The sequence below is a fragment of the Fistularia commersonii genome, chromosome 8, assembly GCF_037954325.1.
Source record: "Fistularia commersonii isolate RoL2024-O1a breed Wild chromosome 8, RoL_Fcom_v1.0, whole genome shotgun sequence".
NCBI lineage: Eukaryota > Metazoa > Chordata > Actinopteri > Syngnathiformes > Fistulariidae > Fistularia > Fistularia commersonii.
In genome coordinates, this window is record NC_141291.1 from 17,662,858 (window position 1) to 17,682,471 (window position 19,614).

At 38.8% G+C, this 19,614-nt stretch overlaps 1 protein-coding gene across 4 annotated transcripts in view; it reads right to left on the reverse strand.

The window, feature by feature from the left end:
* Positions 1 to 19,614, reverse strand: part of ntng1a (netrin g1a) — a 121,161-nt gene that overhangs the window by 6,259 nt on the left and 95,288 nt on the right. Inside the window, exons 5-7 of one of the 4 annotated variants that reach the window (XM_086151470.1) lie at positions 12,388 to 12,414; positions 5,626 to 5,793; positions 2,026 to 2,160 (exon numbers count right to left, since the gene is read on the reverse strand). In XM_086151470.1, coding sequence (XP_086007596.1) covers positions 2,026 to 2,160; positions 5,626 to 5,793; positions 12,388 to 12,414 — 330 coding nt within the window. Of the gene's footprint in view, positions 1 to 2,025; positions 2,161 to 5,625; positions 5,794 to 8,281; positions 8,327 to 12,387; positions 12,415 to 19,614 lie in introns of all 4 variants that reach the window. The other 3 variants (XM_086151471.1, XM_086151472.1, XM_086151473.1) reach the window with 3 other exon arrangements.

Sequence of the window (19,614 nt, forward strand, 5' to 3'; positions counted from 1 at the left end):
CGACAAAATAAAAAGAAAAAGAACATTGTAAAATGTAGAAATCGTTTGATTTACTAAATCTTTGTTAAATCAAAAAGAATTACATAGAACGACTCTGTATAAAAAGTTGATTGGAATTACAGTGATATATTGTCATTTCTCCTGTTTCTTAATTCATGGCACTGTGAAGCATTTGTGCTGCTTGAAAAAGCTAATTTTGAAGAAATTCATTGTTATTACTGTACTACTAGTTCAGGGTTTAGCAGTTTTTTTTCATATGATATAAGAAGAAATTCTGCTAATTGGATTGAAACCTCATTACGATGCTATGATAAGTTCAAGGACATGACAGACATAAAACATCATGTATGAAAATGACCATGAATTCTTTCAGCACGGGATATTATTTTCCTTAGAATTCTTGTCGGTTTGTCGAACGAATTTGACGAGAGAAGAAAAAAAAGGTGACCTTTAAAAAGGAAAAAAAAAAAAAGACTTCATTGCAAACTGACTGAGAGAACTTGCAGGGACGGTAATAAATGGCCCAGAGGTCAAAGTGACCTGCTTTCTCCTTTAAAAATATTGGTATTGGATGACATTGTACTGTTGCCGATTGACAAATGTGATGGATACTCAAACAGATCATTGGCCGCTTGTCAGGCAGGTAATATTGACTCAGCTTTTGTGTTGCTAGTGTGTGAGATGGCTGAATGGTCCTGTTAGTGAACAGCTTGTGTCCTGACACTGTTTCAGTTTGAGGAATAGAGCAGCTGCCAACATTACAGTACGGTGTAGAAAATGCAGATAATCTCTTATCACCTTATGGTCTCATTGTATCAAATTGTCTTTTGCGTCATGTTCCCATCACTTCTCATGTAATTTGTACTGGTTCTTTTCATGTTTATTACACACATGCAGTATTGCTCAATAGAAAATAATAAAATGATTATCAGTAGAAAAACTGTAATAAAAGATAATGTGATTATACTCTGTGTGGCAATGAGTGACTATGAGTTTGAAGAAGTTTGGTGATAAAAAGTCAAGACACACCACAACTCTAAAGTTCAACACAGCTTAAATAAATACCAATGCATATATATATATATATACATGCACACACACACACACACACACACACACACACACACACACACACACACACACACACACGCACACACACGTGTACATGCATACATACATATACATAGGCATATATTTGTTAAGCACTGGCGGATTATCTCTGGTGAACTTTGTATGAGGACACAACATTTTCAGGGTACTACTTTTTCTAAAATAAAAATGTGTTTTTCTTTTCATTCATAGAATGTAGTTGCATCTGTTAATGGTAGATAAATGACAGCAATCAGTCTAAACACATAACCTTTTTTGAAGAGGAAGAGCAAAGTTTACGGGTCATAAAAAAACAATCCATCACCTTATTTTGCTTAAAGTTGTTTATCCTATGTTTGTAAATGAGTTTAATTTAAGATGCATGCAAAGTTAATGAGGAATCTGCTTTCGTAAAAAGCCATGATACTAGTCATTACCAAGTAAATGACGTTTGCAGATGAGGTGTGTGTGTGTGTGTGTGTGTGTGGGGGGGGGGGTGAATACAAATACTTTAATAGCTCAGTCTCATTTCCAACCTACTAAGTAAAGGTATAACAAATAACTGTGCATTGTTACCACATGTCCAAATGAGGAGGCCTTATTGAAAATTAGAGAAAAAGTACTGAATGCTTAAAGATAGGTGCTTAATTAAGTTTATTATTTGGTTCTACTGATCTTGCATACCTAAGATGCTAAATATGACTGACAATGAAAAGCAGCGACCACATCAAATGGATTATCCTCCTCTTAGCTCATGGTATTGAATATTCTCTATGCATGTGCAGCACATTCTTCCAGCCGAGCAGAGGAATCACATGGAGCGTGGAAAGGGATCAGAGGGAGATAAAAAAGAGAGAAAAGAGAGAGGATAAAGAGAGAGAGAGAGGGAGGGGGGGGGGTGAGGGGGAGGCCTAGGAGTGTTGTGGTTCTACTTACATTTGCAGCCATCGTCCCACAAATAGCCGGGTAGACACTCCTGACACTTGGGCCCTGTAGTGCCCTCCTTACATATACAAAATCCTGTGCCATTACAGCGATCACTGACTGAGCCAAAGGGATTACAATTACACTCTGGAAAAACAAAACACACACACACACATATACACAAGCTGGAGACAAGGTGCCGCTTTGACTTCTTCTTAGCATAACGTCTAGGAGTTTCACAGTGTGGACCACAGTCCCCGAGCTAAGTTATCATTCATCCATTGTAACAAGGAGCTTGATCACTTTCAGCTGGTACAAAAAAACAAAACAACTTGATTTAAAGAGTCATAAAAAAAAAAAAAAAATGCTTCCATTTCAACTGTAATAGAGAGAGAATGAAAGAAGAATGAAGTTGATTCTGGATGCATGAACACTTTGTCTTCATTACAGCATATTTATGATTCTAATCAAATGTGTATGGCTGCTCTGTAGGTAAATTGTGCAATGAGCAAATGTGAAAAGCATTATCATTAGCTTTGATTTAGGATGCACAAAGTGGGTAACTATGCACATGCTTCTTTAAAATCTGAGTACTTTATACAGTCAAAGGTAGGACAGGATGGTGAGAGGAGTGTGAACAGTAGAAGGTATTGGATTGACAGATTGAAAATGGCATGGCACAAGAATAAATAATGGAATTTTAGGGAATGAATGTACAGCACATTGAAATGGGCATTAGTCGTAGTGAAATTTGTCTCTCTCATTTCCAGCTATATGTTACCACTCCCACTAAAAGACAGCAAATATATGACAAAGTAGTCTTACTACCATCGTCTCACGAATATCAATAAAAATAAAAAAAACAAAACAAACGTCAGATCCCTGTTGTTCCCCTCTAAGTTGATATTCTAACTATCTACTGTGACTAGACCACCACACAGCCAAAGTGACACCTATTTTGACAACCACTGACCATTGGACTGCACCCTCTGCTACTGGCAGCAACCAAATAACATCCGGGGGTCATGCAAGGAGAAAGGGGTGACAGCAAGTGACAAACAGCGGAGGGGGTCACTGAGGGAAAGGCAGGGTGATGTTAGGCATGAGGTAACGCTTTGTGACGGGTTTCAGCTGCTACTCCTGAGGCCATTTCATGTATATGACATATGCACTTGTGTGGCAACTCTGACTAGTGTGACTTCCTCGTAGTGTTTCTCTCAGAGCTGTTGTTGCTTGTCAGACTCCCCCTCAGGACTCGCAAATGCACCTGGCACCGAGCACAGCCGAAGAATCCAACTGGGATTTTAGCTAGTGCTGTAGGAGCGGTATATGAAATGCAATTTTCACACATTTTACACATAAGGAAAACCGATGATGCTTATATGGATGCCTGTGTAATGCTTGTGGTTAAAAAGAAGGAAAAAAACGTATGAAACACACACACACACACACACACACACACACACACACACACACACACACACACACACACACACACACACGGAACACATTGAAAAAGCTTTTAAGTGTGACATCACAGCTACAAAAGCAGCATTTCGGTAATGGGCAAGCAGAATTCATTTACATAACAATTAGCAGGCTGGCAGCTTAAAAAGTTCTAACTATGACTCATTTTTTGGATCAGTTTTAGAGAGGAACAAAGCTCTAAGTATAAATATCAATATGAAATGTTCTTAAATGAGTGGGGTATTTAAAGGATTGTGTGAGATATGCCTCTTTGCTTCATGGGCGTGCAAGAGATTATACAATTTTTTTTCTTTTAAAAATGAACCAAGTAGCTGATGAGTTATACTGAGGTCAGGTGACATCAGGTTAACTGAAGGGAAGGATATGTCAGCATGCAAGGTTATTGTGTATTGTTACCATCCCCTACATTACAAAAGAATGTATTTAAAATGTAATGGATAGGGAGAAAATGAAAAAGTCAATGAACTCCAAACAGACAAAAAAATTAAAGCAAGCTAAATTATGATTTAACATCAATAAACCAGGCAAATCTTCACAAATCACGGTAGTCTAGTCACAGTTTTATAGAAAAACAGACCTGCACTTCTAAGATGTATGGGAACCTTAACATAGCAACTTATATCAACCTTATACAGTGTACATATAAGTATAACCCAACATCTGTCACATTTCTTACAAGAGATCACATTGCGTTTTCATCTCGCCCTTTCTTGCCCGACTACTTCTGCTCTCTGAATATTGACGCTGCTTACATGACAAGTATACATGCAATGTTTTTAATGAGAAGCACAACACAATATTACATCTTTAGCGTTGCCCAGAAAGACAACAATATCTCCAATGGAGCAACTTACTGGCGCTTCTGGTATCTGATGATGTTTTTTGGACGGATATCATAACGATGTCTAGCTACCTTTGAATGCTGATAATGGTTTGTATTCTATGATGGGCAGAGGAATAATACATGATGTTAAGGAGGCAGTGTAGGACAGGAATTAGTTAAACAGAAATCACAACTTCAATGTGGGAAACTTCTGTTTGTGTCTCAGTATGAGCTATGAGTTAAGATTGCTACTTCAATGGAGGCTGTGACGCTTCTCACGCGGCCATCTAGATTATCACAATTTTAAATTAAATTGGGGATATACATTGTCAAATATGCTGCGTATGGTTCGGGAAGTTTCTCCTGGGTCACGAGATAAAAATGTGCATTCACTGCCTAAAAACTTTTTACATCCTAAAAAAAGATATGTATGAAAACATTGTTTTGCTTATCTAAATACCCTGTATTTCATTTGTAGGAGGTTTTACACTCACTTTAAATGAACCCAGTCTACACTTTTTGTCAAATTATAATCCAGCGTACAAACACCCGGGTTTCTTTTAAAGACTTACAAGAGTCATGTAATGGGAAAACCAGGAAAATCTGCAGTTAACTAGCTTATAGCCCATTTCTATATGAGCTAAACGAAGTCATTAGCTGCAGACTGTAGCCTGCTATAGTATATGCTGATGACACCAGAAAAAAAAATAAACAAAAAAAAAACAAAACTCCAGAAGGTCATATCATTTTTGGAAAGTGGTGGAGACATTTCAGAAGGTCATTTAAGATTTAGTCATAATGAAAAGAACTGCAAAGAACTAGGTGATTACAAATGTCTCTAGTTTTCTAGTTTTCTTTCCTCAAACAAGAGTCTAGGTGATGAAGCAAAAACCAGAACACATTTATATAATTGCATGTACTATTTTGTTTGCATTCTGTGTACGAACAGTGTACTGTTAATCTATCTGTATCAAAATTTACTTTTGGGCCCAAACAAGCTTCAAATAAAGTCTCAGCAAATTTATGAACAACAATGACACAAACTTGGCCCACAGATTCAAAGCATAGCTGAGAGATGGATTGAAAGCATCGGGTCTGTGTGTCTGGCTGTAGCTCAATGGCCAGTGTCCACCAACAGACACTCAGTGGAGGCAAGAGAAAAGGTTGAAGAGACAACGGAAAGGTATGAAGTTGAGAAAGTAACGTGAGGTTAAAAGATGATCGTTGATAGGTGACACGTCAAAGACAGGAGGTGAACTGAAGAAGGACAGGGTGGTGGTGAAGGGGTTGGGGAAACTAACCTATGCACACATTTTCATCGTCCAGTGCCGCCGAGGCATTGCGGTAGTAGCCCAGCTTGCATAGCTGGCAGTGCTGGCCCCTAGTGTTGTGCTTACAGCTCACGCAAATAACGGTGTTAAGTAGTTCGATGTAGCTGCATCGATTGGAGTGGCCGAAGCATTCGCAGTCTTGCAAACAGGGGGAGAACGTGTGAGATTGAGACACCGGGGAAAGAGATAGAAAGAAATCGAGAGAAACGCGGTAGGGAGAGTTTGTTGCTTTTGCTGCGAATGCTACGGCAGAGGGGTTAGCAAGATTTGGAGCCAGGCATGCAAGGTTAATAATGAAGAGATTGCGCCGAGGAGAAGGAAATGTTGGGGGTGGTGGTGTGGGTGGGGAGGGATAATGAGAGGGAGGGTAGTTCATGATTAGTCTGGCATGGGCACAACCAGAGTCAGAAATAAGACATCACATCCAAAAAAAGAAATAAATAAAAAAGCACAGCATTAGTCGGACTCAGAGAGGTCACAACACTTCAAGCACACCACAGCGGTAGGCGAGGGAGCATCACACAGCGTAACACACGTCTAACCGTGAGTGAAATAAATCTTTCAACCCAGAGACCGGTGTGGCGAGCTTTGGAAATTGTTTATGTGATCGCCTGAACGCCACGGCTGTTCTGATTTGAAGTTGTAAGAGAGGATGACATGGACGTTTAAATGGTGTTTCAAATCTCAGCCCTCTGTAATGAATTACATCACTGTTTTAAGATACGGGAAACTCATCCGACAGATATTTCCATCGTTGTATTTTCAAAGTCGGGTACGCAATTACAACGCATGGTAATACTGTCCTCTTAGAAATGCGTTGTAATGTAGTCATTAAAGTAAGCGAGTTTGTGGTAGCTGGGGAAGAGTGTCATTGCCTATGCAGTGCGACCCCATGCTATATTGGATACATGGAGTTGTAGCCAGACGACAGAACCTCATGCCGCAGTCCTCTATGCGCACTGGCAGCTCTGCCCTAAGGGGTGTTGGATAGGAGGGTTGCAGTCTCAGCTCAGCTCTCCCCAAGTAAGGATCAGTCTGCCACGCTGAGTGACCGCTGACACCATGTGTCACTGCGTAGACAGATGTGACCCTTAAGCCTCACCAGCACCCGCTTGGAGAGAAAGCCCACAGAAGGGCGGTTTGGGAATAGGGTTTTCCTCCAAGGGACTGCGGTTATTAAAGGTCTGAATTGGGGTCAGGTCTCTTACTAACCACATGCGTGAAAATCAAGGCGCTGGAGTCTAGTCCTCCCCGCCTTTAACATAAACCTAAAAGTCTTGTCCGAGTATAAGCTAAATCTTTTATATTAGATGCCTCACTTTGCCGTTATACTCTCATAAGACAAATAATCTCTCCTTTCCAGAAATGGGCTAGGGTCATAAATCATGCACACTTTGGGAATAAAAAGTCTAGAGTCTGAAATACATTTCCTTAAAATAGATTTCGTCTCACCTATTTTATTTGTTATGAAAAAGACATGATTCCAAGGGACTTTTATTGTGGTTAGAAACATTTCCATCGATGAATGATCCCCTGCGTCCTCCATACAATAAGTGGCATCGGAGATATGGTTTCTCTGTTTTCAGGTGAGTGTTGCAGGGTCGGGGGGTTTACATTTAAACAAAAACAGGAGCTCATACGGTGAGAAGTTTGGGTTTTCGTCTTGGGCAATGCGTGAATTCCGGAGCGCCTACCTCGCTTGCTGTTTGCGACGTGGTCAGAAGGGGCGGTGGACAATGCAACTTGGGGAGCTACTGGACAATTTTGAAGAAGAAAAGGAACGAAAACCAACCAACCAAAAAGTATGATTTTGCAATTAACGTAAATAATACTGACTTCTGTGCTTAACGGTTCATGAACGTAAGAAACATATGCAGTAATGATGAAAGATGGCACTGAAAAATAAGGAGTGACATTGTCAAGTGAAGTAGGCTGTGCAAAGTAGCATCGGTTACAAACTCCTCCAGTGCTGAACTATTCAAATATTATGGTCCCTCTATTATGCTTCACTGCATTAACACGTGTTTTCATAATTCAAAGGTCTATGCGTGTGTTTCCCCAGACAGTAACTATTCCCTGGCAAACTAATCTCTACCTCCGTGGAAGCCAGCCAAGAATTTTCCCCTCATAAATCTGTGCACAGACGCGTGAGCAAGGAACTGGCTCGCGATGAACACATCAGTCCCTCAATTCGTTCTTGTCATAAAAGAGAAAAAAATATAAACAAACATTGAGAAAAAAAGTAGTAGCTCCAGGTTTCGCCGTTGCTCTGTGGGACATAAGCCCTGTGTGCTTGACTCAAATCATGGAAACTCTGTGAGGTGGCTTCATAAAACATCTACATGATGGATTTAAGCCCAGATGAGACTTAAACCAACATGAATAAAAAACAGTCACTTCTCTTGCTTTTCTTTTTGAAGAGACAAAGAGTTTGGAGAAGCTCTGCACAATATTTCAAAGAGGGTCCAAGCAACCAAGTTTTTTAGTATGTAAAATACATAAAGAATTTAGATATCCATCTACTGATAAGTTTCTTTTTTTTTTCCTAGCTATTGTTTTTCTTTCTACATAAACACCTTGCTTGAGTGTAAAAGTACATCGTTGTTGCGTTATCTTAAATGCCTACCTTCTTTTCGGTTAGCAACACCTAGCGATGAGACATTCGGCCGAACTGCGTACAATTGAGAGAAACCAGCAGTTATTCACGGGCATTTGTGTGACGCATTTGGACGTTCGTCTAGAGAGAAAACTATATGGTGATGGAAACACAAAACTGGAGACAATCACATGTACGGCATTAGATTAATTAGGGAATCAGGGAACAGCAAATACAATGTGGCACGGCTGACATGGACGAGCAAAGAGTGCATCCACAAAGCCATCGAGAACATTGTCGAGACGTTGTATGTAACGTAACCTGTGTGACTTCCATGAGTTTGTTGTGTGTGTGTGTATGTTTATGGTAATGGCGATGATGGGTGAAAAACTGTGAAAAAAAGGAAAATGATTAAAAAAAAAAATAAAACAAAAACAAAAAAAGATAAATTCCTTAAATTTAGAATTTTAGTCATGGTTCGTACAAGCGAGTCTAGACTATGGATGGCAAATCAAGACGTTGGGGGGTATTTTGTTTAATTCATCACATTGACTATATAATCAATATCTAATTACAGTGTATTTCTGGTGGAGGAATAACAATGAATAAATAATGACAGGTGTTGGGACTTGGGATGACAGACTGCTGTGGGTAGCATAACCTCATAATTACATACAAGTCGGTATTTCCGTGTCAGGGAAATACTCTGCGGTTGGAAATGGAGAGGACTCAAGCAACAACAAGAATACGGATAAGTTTCCTCATCATGCCCCTTCATCTCTTCACTTGATCTTTCTGTCCTTTTGGTGTTGACTGCATAAATCATGCAATGTCAGATAATTAAAGTCCGCTCGTGTCCTGCAAGAAGACTACGTGCGAATGGAGAATATGATCATTTTCCAAATGCTTTTTTTTTTTCGACACAATTGCCAGTTTATTTCAAACATTTTTCACTGCAAAAGAACTGAATAATGCATTACGTTTGAGCTTGGCATGTCTACATACTGTGACAAACACTTTTAAGCCCCTTACAATTACCATTTATTGATTTCAAAACTGGTTGGACAAATGACTACAAAGCCTGTCTCATCCTCATGTTTTATCTTTCAAAATATTTTTTACAATTGTTTCATGGGGATTCTGGCTCGGATGCCTGCTGCATCTTTAGTGGGGTAAATTTGTTTGACAATAAGAAACCTTTTGAAAATGACTCACAACTTGAGGACTTGCGCCTTCATTTGAATTGGATATTTGCATTTATATATTTCAAAACCACGCACTGGTTGATAAAACAATAAAAGGATTTGTTGGCAGATATAATGTAATACAATGTTGTTGTTTTTTTTTAAAGAAAGGTCGATAAAATATATTCAGCTGGCAAATGACTGCATGTGAAAGACATATATGATCCATTAACGTCTGTTTTATAAGGGGGATATTCAGGTAGGGGTTGCTAAATGAGTGGTGACGGATTTTAATCAATGCCATACTCATAATGAAATGCTATCTTGCAAAGCCAGGATTGCTTTCTTTTTCTTTTTTAAATATTAATTTCAGTTTAATGGTTCACATTAGGCAATTCTACCCGGTTTAATAAACCTGAAATAGATTTAGAGAAAAGTCAATAAGGCATTCTATTACTTTCAAACAATAACATAAACAGTGCACCCCCGTTACTCCTTTTTCAAGGTCATGCTTACTTTTTTGTCCACGTGAAACAGGCATTTTTATGTCTAAGGGTCATTTGTGAAGTTGCTGATTGTGCTACAACAAGATGTAAACCTGTGATGATCCTAGACGCCCGCGGGCCAATCGGGGTGACAAGTGAAGAAGTGTGGTTTGTCACATCGTCCTTTCTACAACCCCCCCGTCTCAGTTAAACTTTACGTACACAACCAGACACTTGTAATCATGCACACTCTCTTTGTTTACAATTTGAGGACAGCTTGTGGACATAGTCTGGCCTGGCGTTTGGATGGCACGGAGAGGGCTAATGTTCAGCAGTGAATATGTGCGGTAGCCTATATTCATCATGTATGAGTTGCATGCATCACACTCCCAACCCTCGCAAAAATACACCCATACAAGCGCTCTGACACTCACCCCCCCGCCCCCCCCAACACACACACACACACACACACACACACACCACACACAACCACAAACACTTGGTTCAAATCAGGCAATGCATGAGCTCGGATGTCTAAGTTGGGAAAAGGTGGGAAGGAGAGCAAGCAGTGGGAAGCTGAAGGGACCCATTGGTCTTTGCTGCCATATGTCCATTTCTGACTCCGAGTACTCAACAAAATAGCCAGTGTTAATTTGGTACAACTTGATTAAAATTAAAAAAAACAAACTCCTGAGAACAATTTTGTGTTCACTCTGTGGCACTGCAAATCACATTGTGGGAATCTTGCCCAGCAGTCAACATTTGTAAGTAAGTAAGTAAGTAAGTATTGCGTAAGTAATCTAAATTACCCAGCGCATGTGTCTCTCTGGCACGCTCAGATGTAAACCAAATGAAACTGGCATTACGGCTAAATAGTCTTAATTTTTGGGTGAGTTCAAATTATATAATCATGGCAACATAGACAAGAGAAACTATGGGTGTTAATTAACCAGGGAGAAATCGGTATGTCAGAGATCAACCATAGCACAGTATAATAATACAATTATATCTATCTCTGAGGATTTATTTCTGTATCTTTATAAATATTTTTCAAATTAAATATTCATGCCTGTTTACTAAGAGGTCAAAATACCTTGTTTTTACCTTACTATTTGACTCAATATGTTTTTAGAGTCTTTCAAATTTTTTTTGCATGTTTTCTATTAATTGTCTAATCAGATGACCCCATACATTTTACATTACAGAGAACTAAAACAACCTAAAGTAATTCACATTTTCAAATAATGCAACACAGATGGCTGGTTTGATTTTGGCAGGGGATCTTTCTGTGTGGTGTTCGCATGTTTTCCCAGTGTCTGTGTGGGTTTCCTCCTGGTTCTCTGGTTTCCTCCCGCAATCCAAAAGCAAGCAGAAGGTTAATTTGAAACCCTGAATTGCCCAGATGTGTGAAGAGGAGATGGTTCTTTGTCTGGCCTGGTGATCGACTAGTCCAGTGATTCCCCCGCCCGTACCCTGATAATACATATAATGAATGAATATCTGTTTTGTTTTTGTTTTTTTACCTATCAATACAATCTCATGTGAAGTAATCTCATGTAAGGCGTGCATTTTTGAACAAACAGGTAACAGTATGTCTTTGTTCTAAACAAAATCGGAATTTCATCGAAGCTACTAACACCTACTCGTGTTTAAAAGCCATTCTTCGAGGTGTTGACTCAACGCATAAGGCCATCAATATTGCTGCTATGAGCGACCTTTGGGTCAGCTGTCTATATCATCACTTCACAGGTAAGTCAATCACAGAGGCCAGTTTATCAAAACCTTGCTTTTCTCTTTAACCCCCAGCCAGTGTCTGGGTCTAAGATCAGACTGTGGAGTTTTTCTTTTGTTTTTTCCTGCTTTTTACCCGATGCATCTGCTGCTCCAGGTCCAAAGGATACTCACTAGGAGCAAGGTAATGAGAAAAAAAGATTAAGGCTGACTGAGCCATTGAATGCACTTTGACTTGTTCAATACAGTCATAAGGCTCCTGCATCTCAGCCTTCCAGGCAGCAGTAACATGAGACATGGCACCTCTCTTCTTCCTCCTTCTCCTAAGGGGTTGCTGCTTGATGAAGATAATACCAGCCTGGTCGCTTGCAGCTCATATTAAAATGACCTTTTGTGACCTTATTCTGCCAGAAAGGTTCTGGCACTTTATTAAAGTATCGATGCTATTTATTTATAATGTATGGAAGTGTGGAAAAACACAAATCACCTTTAGCATGGCGAAACAGCCGAGTCTGTCTGAATAAAGTGAATTCATATGACAGTCATGACAATGGGTGTGTTGCATATCATCCCTCCCCGACTAAAAATGTTGGACAACAATCCTCAAGTGATTGATTGGAATCAGAAATGAACACTTGGCATTGTGTGGACATTCAGGGTGGTGTGGTGAGAGGTGGCAGGAGGCAGAGCGAAGCATCAAGCATTCTGATAGTTTCCTTTGTGGCGGTTTACTTACTAACTGGACCAATGTTATTAGGGATACCTGGAAGTGAAAAGGAGAAAACAAAATAAATCAAGGCAGAAATCTGATAAGTATGCATTCTAAATAGGATTTATCAATCATCGAAACAATTGGTTTCCAAGTGGATGTGTGTGTGTGTGTCTGTGTGTGAATAGACCCGTCTAATTTGCAAGTATATGTCATGAAGAATCAAATATACCGGGCTTATATTTTCAGCCGACAGTCAGTGTTAGATATGGGAAATCACACACCAATCATAAGTCACATCGTCATCACAAATCAATTAATAGTGTCTCTTTCCAGCATTATGAGCACTCTGAAGTCAAATGATGCAGTAATTTTGTGCTTCCTTTTTGTAATTTTACAGCCAAACCAAAAACAAATCCGCATAAAAGGCAAAAAAATGTTTAAATCCTTCAATAGGGAAACAGAAGTTAATGACAGATTTAAAAACAAAAAAATCACCTAGATGTTTTCACACAGTCTATTTGTTTAACATCACCCTTGTGTTTCAGGATATCAAAACCCAACTGGTCCATAAGAAAAAAGTGATCAAGTCATATATAGATAAATTTGCTTGGCTTGAAACAATTTGGCATATTTTTGTAGATTGTAGGCTAAACCTAATGTACGTTATCCGTCAAATATTCCTGTTGGCATCTGATTCATCTTTCAATATTTCAACAACAATTGGTTGGTCCCTACTGCTAGTCGAGAATGAGTTGATCAACGTCCTCCTTCACAGTGAGATTCAAAATCCCAAACTCAACCACAACAGTGCAAAACTAATGTCACAAAAAGCACTGATACTTTAGAGGTAGAACCTGCATGTGATTTAACGTCTTAAAACCCTACAGTCAACATAACATAACCCCTTGTCATTATATGGCATTACTGCAGCAGATCCTTATGGAAATCATCATTTGCAAGATACAAAAAATATATATATACATGAATAGTAAAAATACATTTACCAAAAATTATCAACTTTAGTGGTTTATTGTTCACAGCAATGCAAGACAGATTTAACAACTAAGACAAGCATTTGTGCTGGTCATTAGGGAATACTTCTCTGAGGATATCTAATTGCCCATAGCAACATCCACAGAAGCACAATGGGGTGACATATACTTTGGCTCTCACTTGAAAATGTCCATGAGCTATATGCATAGAATTTAGAAGTTTTCTAACATCGGACACTAATGACATAATTTCCCCAATATAAAGCTATTTCCTTGGTTAAGATACAAAAATGCATTAAATGTCATTGATTTTACCTTGTTTTAATGTTTCTACTGTCATATTCATGCAAACTGGAAACCAAGCTAGCATTGTGTTTGGACTATTCATGTTCATTGTTTGTGTTTGATCAGTTACCTGCAATATCTCAATAAATGGGCCCACAGAGTTGAAATAAGTTCAAGCTTGGCAAAGTCAACCGATCTATCTATCTATCTATCTATCTATCTATCTATCTATCTATCTATCTATCTATCTATCTATCTATCTATCTATCTATCTATATATATATATGTATATATACATATATATACATATATATGGTGTAATAACATGAACCACCTGAACCAACTGTCGTCATATGAGCACAATGTATTTTTAAAAACACATTTGATGTATAAAGAACACAATACCATTTGGTATCCAGTTTGCACCTACTGATCTCAAATATCATGAAGACATTAAATAAGGAGTAAGTAACAAAGGCCTTATACATAGCCTCACAAAAACAGGTACAACAAATCAAATAGCATCCTAGATTGAAAAAAAAAAAGGACATGTCTTATCCTGAAACCGGCTTGTTCATTTCTCCATCAAGCAATCATATGTGCCAGACAGCAACTGAGCAGATAATGCAACCTGTCTCATCCCCATGGTGACCAGATCTCTCCCACACCAGGACGTTGGCTGGCTGCAGATCTGTGGAGATTGAGACATTCACAGGCTCCTCACACCAATCACTTCACCTTTCGAACCAACCACCTTCATCTCGGTGGTGGGATTAATCATTTAATATGAATATCGAAATAAGTAAAACCCGGCACGGACACCGCGGGTTCGTGGTAACGACGAATTCTCATAGATGTGTTCTTGGATGGCTCTGGGTTTAAAACAATGTTTGCAGTACAACGGTGCCAACTTCCCTTTTTTTAATCACATTTTCGAAACAACGGCCCTCCCATCCATTCGCTGTAACCCCTGCCCTCAATAAGGCAGCCTGCCTTCACAAACAAACAACCCCCTCACCATGTGCAGGGGAAGCATGCTGGCAAATGGAGAAATAAACCCACAAAATCTAGGAAAGATGGAATTAATTAAAAAGGTGCTTTTATTTTCCTTCCACAACTCCATCATCTAAACACCGCATTACCTCAAGTTGAGGAAATTCGTAAAGCAAAAAAGGACTTCCGTGTTCTCATCATAAAATCTCTTCGGATAACCGGTAAAAACGCTCCCTGGGCCTGTGCATCTGTTTGCGTATTTTTTGCACAAGTTGATCAAACGCTTGTCATTCAATCACACTTCCTGATCCTCACCTGTCAGACTTGTTAAGCTCTCAAACCCTGGTCTGTCTGAGAGCTATGAACTATGGGAAGCTACTCTGACATATGGGGGCAGAATGTAATGAATGTGAAACCTCCAGGGGGGGTTGACATATGCTAACTAGAGCTCAGGAAGGACAATGACAAAGAGGCAACGCATCGCACTCACCTTTGCCACTGATCAAATTGCTATTTAATTTTGCGGCGTTCGATCAAAGTGTGAGAGTAAATACTTATTAAACATGTAATCCCTTTGCCTCATTTTTCAGCGTGTCTCCAAATCACGCACAGCTCATTAATTGCATAAGTTTATCTCATCAAGTCAGATACAGTCTTATTATAACAACATTTGCTTATATCAGAAGTTCATGTCCTGCATTGCCAGATCAATATGCATTTAAAGTACATAGTTCCAAACACACATCTCAAACTATAATAGGACAAATATGAACAATTCCAAAAAACAACAGAAATACAGAGCTGAAAAGGGTTGCTGAGTGGCTGACACTGCAGTAATTTGCACACTCTAACCACATCTACTCTGAAAGATTATCATGGGACCCACAATGGATATAAAAATAAAAGCAGCAAGAGAGAAGACAACTCATTCTTGTGAGTGTGCATAACCAAACTGGTAGTTCACAGTGTGAGCAGAGAGAAGGAGAAACATTCTTCATCGTGTTTACAAAGAGAAAATATTCAGTGCCGACTCCAACCGACTGCAATTTGCCTTCAGCTAAAAGTCAAAGATTTATAAGACACAAGCAGGTATATTTCAGTGGTGTGGTGATTTAAATCAGCTATAAGACAATGTAATGTCATTATTAAGGTGCTTGTAGGGCAATTACGTTTGAAGTTATTAGTGTCCAAATAATTCTTTAATATGTTTCATCAAAATTATTGCTGAAATTAGATTTTATGATATTCAACACAGTTAACAGGTTTGGCTCATGAAAAAAAAAATTAAGAGTCCCTTAAATGTTCAATAAGAATTACAAACTTACAATTGAGTGTAATTACACTCCTACTGTTTCATTAATTTACATATAATAAGACTGCATCATTTTGTTTCAGTTGATTACCCTTAACAGATATTTAACAGCTTCCAGAATTGCAAGGAAGATAACTGGTCATTCAGAGAAAATAAATATAAAAACAAGTTGTTGTTTTTTTTGTTTTGTTTTTTAAAAAGGTTTTTAAAGCCATTCTTTTAACACTATGATGGTGATTTCCATTTTATCAGAGATTGATGGAACTGTACTACCTATAAATTACTTCTTATTAGAGGTGACACATACGCTAAGCTTTACCTCATTTGGTTTATTTTTAAAACAAACTACAACACTATACTATGTTGATTTGATGTGACAAATTTTCCATATCCATAAAAGCCTCGTAGTGTTTGGGATTTAAACACAATTCATTCTTCAGAACTAATTGTATTCCTAATCGGTTTCGAAATAACTGTCTGTTTGTCCGGTTCAAGCACAAATTGCTTGGTCATTATGTGGAGCATCATGATGCACTATCCCTGCAATTATTCGCTGCTTTATGAGCAACCTGTGAGGTTGGAACAGATGTCCAGGATCCCGAGTCAGGTCATCCGATTAATTTTCAATCACCGTCATTTCCAATCCCCCTCATGTGCCTGGCCCGGCCATTATTGAGCATGGCTGCAATCTAATTCTGTCCTATCACACAGGAAGCGCATTATGAGCTGCTTATGTTGACAGTGTGCTCCATTGATTTTTATGAGTTGTGCAGGGATCACGGTTGCAAGTCACTGGGTGTTGAACATGATCTCCGAAGGGTGTGCAATTCACTGAACATGATCTGTGCGCCTGTGAGGTCAGCGCATGCAAAAGCCCCCCCCCCCCCCCCCCCCACACACACACACACACACACACACACACACACACACACATTGACAGTATGTGGTGGTTAAAATACAGTACAGGGCATGTAGGGCAGCAAGTCATTCACCATAAATCTCACTTTATGGAGCTGTTTGGTTACAAGTCCCATCACTTGATGTTTATCCTTCACTGGCTCAGTTTAGTCAAGCTGTAATCCATCTAGGACCATCAGTTTGACCCCAGTAATGGATTATAAGAAACCCGTAATAAACATGTTCTTCCATGGACCTATGCGCTGTAAATCTAAGCTAATTCAATGACTGAGTGATTCAAGCTGTCGTCTATCCTTCAGCCTCCCTGTTAAGAGACAAAAAAGGGCGTGTTGGTCAAATTTCTGTCATTATCAGCCCTACTTTGACATTCAGTGAAAGGTACTTTGGTACTTTGGTACTTTGACTATCCTGCAAAGGGTTTTAATTTATGAATTTCCACCGAGGGAAACGGTTGTATTTATTTTGCTCGGCTGTCAAAATTCAACAACACTGTCATCTACTGCTCTTTCTCTATACAAAGCCCAGCGGCTGTGACAGCCATTGCTAACTGTTTAGCAGCAGAAAAAGCTACCAAAACACACGTGCATGGAAAGAAACTTGATTGAATTCCTCAAGAGCAAAATTACACCTTGCCTCACCGGAGTGGAAGCCGCGCTCGCTTGATCTCAATTTGTAGCTCTCAATTGAAGGTGGCAAGTCTTAAAGTACCCAGGAGCCAAGTCGGAGGAGGCATAGTTAAAAGATATCAGGGATGGAAGGAGGTATACGATAGCAGCAGCAGCAGCAGCAGCAGCAGCGACGGGGAAGGCAACAACAACAGAACAAGACGGACAAAAAAAAAAAAGCTGTAGATGGAAGAAACAAATATTTGAAAGAAAGATTACCGTCACAGCTGCACAGAGCTGAGATGTGGAATAGACAGAGTCAACAAATTCAGTCTCTAGGGTGGTTGGGGGAGAGACAGAGAGAGTGAGACGGAATGCAGGCATGAAACAAAAACCAAGAAATGGAAAGAAGAGGGGGGAAAAAAGAGAAGAGGAAGGCGGTGAAGAAAAAGGGCAGGCGATGCGGTAAGAAGATGCACAACAACAGGCAGAGTTATTCGGAGAAAAAGCAAGAGAAAGGGTGTAGAATGGAAATTTGAACGACAGCAATTAGAAGACCTAAATGAGTGGGTGGTGTTTGCATTAGTGTGAAGGAAGGGCAAGGTAGAGAGGAAATCATGTGTGTGCAGAAGAGCATGTTTATGCATGGTGATGCAGAAACACATGACAAGAGCTGCTGAGCTGATAGCGTGTGTCTTTATGTAGATTTCACCCCAAGCAGAAGAGCAACAAATGTAATTCAGCTTGAAAATAAACACATAACAAATTGATAAACAGATAAATTCAAATACAATTAAGAAAACAAGTAACCAGTGTGTGGTTATAATACAACACATTCATGGCAGTATATATACACAAATGACAATTTATTTAGAAACAAAACAACAAACTTAACAAGGAAAAACATTCTGCCAAAAAACAAGAACCTTTCTGCTTCAATAAAAGTTGTCAACTCGCTCTTTCACAACTTCCTACAAGTTAACACATTAATGATTCACCTGGCAGCAAATCTCCCTGGCTACAAAATCACAGTTTAAATCACTTTCCAGGCTCTGGATTTGTAAATGGGTTTGTGTTTAATAAGAAGATGCCAGAGTATGTCTTCAAAGATTATGATGAATTCTTGTCCTAAATGAAGCATTTGTGCAGATGATGCACTTCTAACAAATTCATTACTTTTTATCGATCAGAGATATATGTAGACTAAAATTCTATTCCATTGCACATTCCACCCAAATATTTTCTTTTGATATAAACCTTTCAGATTGTAACTTTTGTTGGCGATGTTATTTTGCTTATCTATTTTTTTGCAATGACTAGGGCCTAAATTAACATGAAAACTAAGCATATTTTCTGGAAAGAAAAGCCCTCAAATGGCCAGAGTGGATGTATCTGAAGCTATCAGAAAAAAATTAAAAAGAAGAATGTCCCAAGTAGGTATCAGAATCTAAAGCTGTATTTAATTATTTGTTGAGAGGTCAATGTTGCCATTGTGCAGTGGAGAGGCTGAGAAATCCATAGTGAGGGAAATAAGACAGAGAATATATTAAGACTCCATTGTACTCAAAACAAGACCTTCCATATTGTTAAAACATCGTCTTGCGCCATTTTATTTCACAGCAATGAACGATACAAGAGTATATACTGTGTAAGCAAACATTTAAACAAATGGGGTGTAATCTGTAGAAAACTGAAAAACATAACATACGCAATTTCACACATCAGTCTATTTTACAGAAAATAAAGACAGTTCTTGTGACAAGTAAAAGATGATTTAGTTGGGTCAAAGCAGGGCTTGAAAATGTAATGCAAAGCTTAATAACTGAGTCCTAGCTGGATTCATGTTAAAAGAAATGTATCCTCTATTAATTAAATATGTAAATATAACTATGAAAAAATGATTAATGTTATATCCAAGAAATGTGTTATATCAAAGAGGTGTGATAAAAGAAGTGTGATATCACTCATTTACTGTATATCTGGTGCATATTTTGCAGACATGTTGTTTAGTTTATCAGTAAAATATAAACACACTGGCTATTATAGACATACATCCACAAACATTGTTTTTTATTACCCAGTCGATAAAAACTACTTAAGCTTTCAATAAAACCTGTGAGGTCATTAGCAGAAGAAGTATCGGAAG